This window comes from Pygoscelis adeliae, unplaced genomic scaffold (assembly GCF_000699105.1).
Source record: "Pygoscelis adeliae isolate BGI_AS28 unplaced genomic scaffold, ASM69910v1 Scaffold111, whole genome shotgun sequence".
Taxonomy (NCBI): Eukaryota; Metazoa; Chordata; class Aves; order Sphenisciformes; family Spheniscidae; genus Pygoscelis; species Pygoscelis adeliae.
In genome coordinates, this window is record NW_008824542.1 from 224,445 (window position 1) to 231,799 (window position 7,355).

The window sequence follows — 7,355 nt, forward strand, 5'->3', positions numbered from 1 at the left end:
GGAGGGGGCACAGCCAGGACAGCTGACCCAAACTGGCCAAAGAAACATTCCATACCATGTGATGTCATGCTCAGTACATAAACTGGGGAAAGCTGGCCGGGGGGGCCGCTGCTCGGGGACTGGCTGGGCATCAGTCAGCAGGTGGTAAGCAATTGCATCGTGCATCACTTGCTTTGTATATTCTTTTTTTATTATTCTTATATTACTATTATTACTATTTTACTTTATTTTATTTCAATTATTAAACTGTTCTTATCTCAATCCACAAGTTTTCTCACTTTTACCCTTCTGGTTCTCTCCCCCATCCCACTGGGGCTGGGGAGAGTGAGCGAGCGGCTGTGTGGTGCTCAGTTGCTGGCTGAGGTTAAACCACGACGCTAACAAACCTTGCTTGGACCTTGCGTAACAGAAAGATTTCTGTTGTTTTTCTGAATCTGCAGGTTTACCATTAGAGCATGATTAGCCCAGTTTTAGGAAAGGTTAGTTTCCACAAGATAGTGTTGAAATCAAATGTAAAATGCAGTTATCTGCAGCCAAATGGAATTTGTTGCTTTTAAGAAAGTCACAGACTGTATTTTGTTTCCTTCTTCAGCTTGCACATATAAAAGCCAGGAGTGCCGTTTGACCATCCATTATGAACATGGATTCTCTCTTACAACTGAACCGCAAGATGGTGCCTTCTCTAAGACAATTGCACAATATCCCTACGAAAAACTGAAAATGTCCTCAGATGATGGGATAAGGATGCTTTATTTAGACTTTGGAGGAAAGGATGGAGAAATTGTAAGTACTGCGTTTAGCAAAGGGATGCACGTTACCATCTCTTTGGTGGTCCTTCAGGCTGTGGGGGTGGAGAAGTGCTAATGGAAGTTGGACTAGATGGTCGTCATAGGTCCCTTCGAACTGAAATATTGTATTCTGTTCTATTCTGTTCTAATAACAGCTGGCCAGTACCAGGTTCCAGTACCAGTATTTAGACACTGTGCTTTCTAGTACAGCATGACGATCTGGCTTTAGAAGGAGATAAACTAAAAAGAAAGATAAAATGGTAAAACCATGCAAAGAGGGATGAAAGATTTCTTACATTTAAGAACAAGTTGTATCTCTACATAGCCAGATGTTAGAATTTTTGTATGTATCCATTTAAATTTTTAAATGATTGTGGGTGGAAGAACTTAAGCATGAGATATTATTAATTCCCGTGTACACATAGGGACTTTATGTTATGACAACAAGCTATGTTTTAGACATTTTTTAACATCTAGCTGCTGAAAAAAATTGAAGACTACAGATTTAGTGCCAACTGTCTGCTTAGGCCTCTAAGTTAGCTGTCACAATGCCTAAAAATAAGGTGCTTATTCCTACAAGCTGTTAGATACTATAAATTATGCATGTAAACATGGTCTTTCCTGCCAAATTTTTTCAGCAGTTCCTGAGCACGTTGAGTGCTTAATTCTTCACATCACCTTTGATAACACATACTCTGCAAACTGCTTATTGTCAGGCTTTCAGAAGGGAATTTGTTACTAGCTCTCAATAAAGTTGATACGTGACTGGTGGAAAGGTAAATCTGGTCTATTTTGATGTGAACCTACTGTTGAACCTGCTGTCCACACTGACAAGTCTGTCATGCTTAGCCAGCCTGTGGTGAGATCATCTGAACCGTGACTATGGAAAAAAAAAGTCTCAGTTCAGTCTCGCTGCTGGCTGTGTGAACAGGGGAGCAACCATGCGGCATTAGCTGAAGGTGCAGTATCCTGGCTTCAGCTGTGACCACCAGCAGATGCACTGGGTACTGGACACAGCAGTCCCACCATCATCCCTGGTCCAAAACAGAGCCTGAAAAGATGGAGGGGTTGAACCTCTTGGAAAACTGCTTGCAGCATCTGACTCAGTTTGCTGCTGCTGCTGCTTACCCAGGTGGATGCAAGCCCAGAGGCACCAGGATCTCATCTGCTCTCAAGATGCTTACTACTTACTTTTAGTAACCTAAATATTTGCAGCTGTATGCAAAGGAAAGACAGTATGTTGTAATAAAGGGCTGTTATTAATAGAAGCCTGTTCAAAATACCAGGCAGCAGTTAATCAAGTACTCTGTAAATGATTGCTTATTTGAGCTGTAATCTAATCTAATCATTCTCAACTTGATTTCTTTCTGTACTTGCAGCAACTGGACCTTCATTCCTGTCCAAAACCAATTGTGTTCATCATTCATTCCTTCCTGTCAGCAAAGATTACAAGACTTGGCTTGGTGGCATAAGTGGGATACATCTGTTTCTTTAAAGAAGACGGAGCGACCATGCTAATCTGAAGTACAGTCAACAGCAGCAACCCGTACCAGCTAGCACCATACACCAGCTTGGGGTTCAGTACTGGGCCTTGGTCATTTCTGCAGTCTTCCAAGGCCCAGGTTTCATTTTGATCAGCTAAAGAGGTGGCAGGACAAGTAAAACGGTGGATTTCATTGTAAATAATGGGATTTAAAAATCCCATATGAGACAGTAAAAACGTGTAGTACCATACATGTAAATGTTTCAGAATCATAAATTGTGCCTATTTCAATGTATTTGTTTATATGGAATACGTAAAGGGCTAAGCAGACAAGAGTGGGTGTTGGTTGTGATGCAAGCTCAAGGTTGTTTGAGTAGAAGTTCTCCAAACAAGACTATCCCACCACCCAAAAGTAAAATATTTTTTCTGTTCTAACCTGTGCACCACTTACAGAAGATTTTTCGTGTGGAGCGCTGTCAGAACCTGTTGCTTGAATACCCAGCAGAGCGTGCAAATATGCACCTTTGAGTAGGATGCTCTAAAGCAATACAGCTGTGGTCAGTGAACAGCTGGAGGGTCCCTGCCAAGGGGCACTTTCAAATTAAACGATAAAGACATCTTGTGTACGTTCCTAGCGACAGACCCAAAGCAAGACTAGCTATAGCAACGTATTGAGAGCCGGCTGTCAGTGGGGCGTAGGTAGGAGCATCCTCAAGTTACCTGAATCCATGCTGAAGCGCGACCTAAGCTTCTGCCAGCACATTTCCACAGCGGGGTTTTCCGACAGAAAGCCACACTGAGCTTCCTGTCCTCCTGCCCCAACGGTGTCACCCCCTCAGCTCTGCCGAGGCTGGTTGTGTGGTCTTGATAGAAGAACAAATGTGAGGAAGGAGGAAGACTTGATTTTTTTTTTTTTTTTTGAGTTTTCTAGATTAGATCAGAAAAGTTATTCAAGCAGCTCCACAACAGTGAGGAAATGCACCGGGGCAGGAACACGAGCTGCACTGCCAGAAGAGCCTTAGTATGGAAGGAACTACTCCTACGAGCGTGACTTGGCAAGTCCAGACTTATTCCTTGCTGGTGAAACGCAAGACATTCACCTCCATACCCATAACTTACTAGTTCCTGTTTTGCACCACAGCTTTCTGTTTTAACTCAAAACATTCGAATCACTGAGTTTCGGCCTCGTTCACGGTTGTGTTGGGCACAAAGCGGGCAGCGGGCAGGAACGCTGACCTTGATGGTCAGAAACCATATACACAGCTTGCACCTGGCGCTACTGCATTGGCTTCATGTGGTCGGGTGGGAACAGAAGGAAGCAGAACAGGGATGGCACTTGTGTTGCTCTTATTTTGTAAGCAGACCTGCTTCCTATAGGGGTGGTTTTTTGTTTGCTTTTAGAGTTTTGCCCTAAATTCGCACTTTGAAGGACAGGAACTGTACAGGAAGTAATAAATAAATCCGCAGCTTATGGAAGTTCACTTGTCAAATTACAACACTTCTTTTATTCTTGAGAAAGCACATAAGTTTCAACTTAGCATCACTTGGCTGGCAGAGAGGAAAATTAAAACCACAGTTTGGTTCCATGTTGTTTTTAAGCTAAGTCTTGAGCGTTAAGCGTAAGTCACGCTGTTTATTCACAGCATAGGAATTAGTTCGTGGTGGTTTCCGTAGTATCTTACTTATCGAAACTAATTAAAAAATTAAGATGATGGGCTGAATTCACAAATACAGAAAATAATCATTGAAGAACAGCTAAATCGCCATTTGGAAGAGCAGCCCCACTCCCAGCACCTCTCATCAGGCAAAAGCAAGCCTGGGAGGGGACTCACCTAGCTGTGAACTTTGTTTTTACTGTCACGGTACTTGCACTTCAAAATCAATTCCTCGTGTAAAGTCACAAGGTAGGAGATAACGTTACATAACTTACCAATAATTTCCAAACGGACATTTCTCGTTTAGCGACCACTGCCGTTCACATGGCTTTCTGTGGCAGTTACTTGGGTCTCCTTTGGCTTGGAAGCTTCTAGGAGAACATCTTCTGAGGAGCCGAGAGCAGTCGGTACGCTGGGGGACTGGGTCTGTGAGTACGAACTCACATCACATCGTCAAGTAAACCGTTGTGTGAAGTTTTTAAAAAGTGGTTCAGGACATTTTTATTGCTGTTCCAAAGTGTAACTTAAAAATTTGGACGCGGGCTCCTATCAAAGTTCCAGAGATTGAAGTGAAAACTTGCATACCGTGGGGTAGGTTAAATACATATGTAAACTATACTGCACTATTTCCTTATTCCTTTAACACTTAAAAATCACTGGAATGTTATACCTAACATGTATGTGAATTGTAAATATTACAAATTCCTATATTAGTACCAACAATGAAATGACACAATATGTAATCTAAGGTGCTCAGTACTATATGAAGTATAAGTGAATAACTAAACAGTTTGCAAAGAAAATTCGTATTATATATATTTATAGAAAAAATAATGATAATTACAGATGCTATTTCTTCATTTTCAGATTTTGGACTGATTCATATTTGGATGGGATAGACAAATGAAATATGGACCTACTCCACATTTATAAGAGTATAGCGAATATTTATATTTTAGAGGAAAAGAATATATTTAATAAAGTCATTTATTGGATTTTTGTGAGGTGAGCTTACTTTGTACCCAAACAAGCTGTTTGGAAGGCTGTCCTTTGGTTTTGGGCTAGGGAAAAATAATTTTAAACCTCAGTCATTCTGTTAAGGATTCAGTTACTCGAGAGAACCGTTCATCGTATTGATGGAGCGACACTTAAAAATTTAGAATAAAAATTTGAAGTATTAATGTACTGTCAGTGGTGCATTGGTGCTTTCTATTAAGCAAGCTCGGCGTTCCTGTGATAGTGGCGCTGTTGATGACAGGCTGAAAGCAGAAGTATGCAGCCTTTTTTTTTTTTGCTGCTGGCATGTACTGAAAGGCCACAGGGATGTTCTGGGGCAGGTCGTTCAGACTCACCTGCTGAAGTTACAGTGCTTTCTCGGTTGCTTGTACTTAACTGGGCGGTTACAGGAGCCATATAAGAAAAAAGAGCAGAAACATCTGCTCAAGCTTCTGCATTCAAGGAGCGAGGCCAACACGTGCCTTGCTTATCTTATGAACGGCTAGGGAAAAAAAGATGGTTTTCTTCCCTTCTACTTTAATTCTTAACTTAGTGGCCCAAATAGAAAAGCTAACTGCAGGAATTTAAGCCTGTTCTTTCAGTCTGACCCGAGGTATGGCAGACCCGCCTCACGGAAATCCTAAAAAGGGGTATTCCAGAGTTTTACTCTTTTCACAAAATACTGACTGTAAACGGAACGGTCCGGTCAGAAGGTTTGTATAGCAGCTTCACCGTTAGAAAGACTTGGCTACATATTGGAACATATATGTTACTGGAAAAATGTGATATAAGGTGTTTGTTAAAAAAATAAAATAAAATAAAGCTGATCTGATTGTGTTCAGGGAAGCATGCTGGTGTTTCCTAAGAATCTTGCTCTTTTAAGTGGAACTAGCATCTCTCTTAAGGTACTTCATAAATCAGAGCACAGCTTTTCATGCACTACCAAGTAAATCGCTGCCATGAACATCATTAGAATTGGTCTTTTCCAAATAACGAAACAAGTGTTTTCTCTTTCTGCAGAAGGTAAGCAGTCCTTCTTCCCCCAGGACGTGGGAGCACGCTCCATCCAGCTCTTCACATTCGGAAGCACAGTTAAGTTGAAGTAGAGGTTGATCCAATTTCCATCTGCAAGACTTCTCAGTGTCCTCTTACCCATGTTTAAAAGTTAATTGGAGCTTCTTTGGTTTCAGTGGAAGCAGACTTGGAGCCTAAACAAATGATGTGCTCCAGATTGTTGTACTATCATTGATTTGTAAATTTAATCCTATTTTTCATAAGGGTCAAACTGGCAGGTTTATAACTAGCTGTTTACTGGAGCTATTTACTATATATATACACACACACACACGCTATTACTATAGTATATATTATATATTCCTCTATATATACACACTATCACTGTATATACTATTACTATAAAGTAATTGGGAATTGCATCTAAAATGGACACTTTTGAATTCAGTGGTGACTTTGATTTTAAAGAGCAGATACTAATACTATACAAGCAAAATTTCAAGAAACTGAGCCTGCTTGATATAAGTGAACCCCTAGATTAACCAGGGCAAAAGTTTAGTTTAAGAGCACGAGGGGAAAAACATTAAATATTTAAAGTAACATAGATTACAACCTCTTGTGAACATACCAGCTACTTTTTCCATACAGGACTAGCTTTTCAGTTTGTTTCCTCTGTCAGAATTTCTGTGCTTGTGTAAATAATTAGAGGCATTAGAAAACAAATCCCAAGGGAGAACTGTGAATTTGGAAAAGCATTTGTACCCAAGTTAAGTTCTGTGGTAGCCCAGTGATATTCATTGTGCAATTGCTGTAATAATCGAAGTAATCACATCACCAAGTAATCGCAACCACATCAGTGTTGTCTTGCCCCAATCTATAAGCACGTAACATGGATTATGGGTAAACCATAAATGCATATTGGTGAATATGACTTACATCCTGGCTTGCAAAAACATGAAAGCAAGCACCCAAACTATGCAAAGGGCAGACTGCATTTTGGGTTCAGAAGCCACAAACAAGAAAAGAATTTGAAGTTCAGAGGCACAGTGTGATGTCACATTCCGTATCACGTAAGTTACAACACGTTAGCTGAGCTGCGGGAACTCTGAGTGTGGGGTTTTTGAACTACAACAGATGTAAGATAATTTGGTTCAGCGCTGTTACAGTAGACCAGGTCAAATTATTTTGCACGCTTTTTTGTAGCTTAAGACCACGGACAAGGACAGTTAGCACAGCTCAAATGGGGCACAGCGTTATTAAGCCACGATAATAAACTAGCTATCACTTACCCTAAAAAAAATCCAACACAGTAACAAAGAGTCAGTGAGACATGGGCAGCATTGTATTAGTTCAGCACTGGGAATCATGCAAACAAACAATACATCAAAATGCTTATGTTTCCCTAACAGCTTTCCTGCT

At 40.7% G+C, this 7,355-nt stretch overlaps 1 protein-coding gene across 1 annotated transcript in view; it reads left to right on the forward strand.

Annotated features, from left to right (window-relative positions):
- SNTB1 (syntrophin, beta 1 (dystrophin-associated protein A1, 59kDa, basic component 1)) overlaps nt 1-3,167 on the forward strand; it is a gene marked incomplete at its 5' end in the record, with an annotated part of 58,577 nt that extends 55,410 nt beyond the window's left edge. Inside the window, 2 exons of the mRNA XM_009321684.1 lie at nt 593-783; nt 2,168-3,167. Coding sequence (XP_009319959.1) covers nt 593-783; nt 2,168-2,260 — 284 coding nt within the window. The remainder of the gene's footprint in view (nt 1-592; nt 784-2,167) is intronic.
- Nucleotides 3,168-7,355: the final 4,188 nt, after the last annotated feature.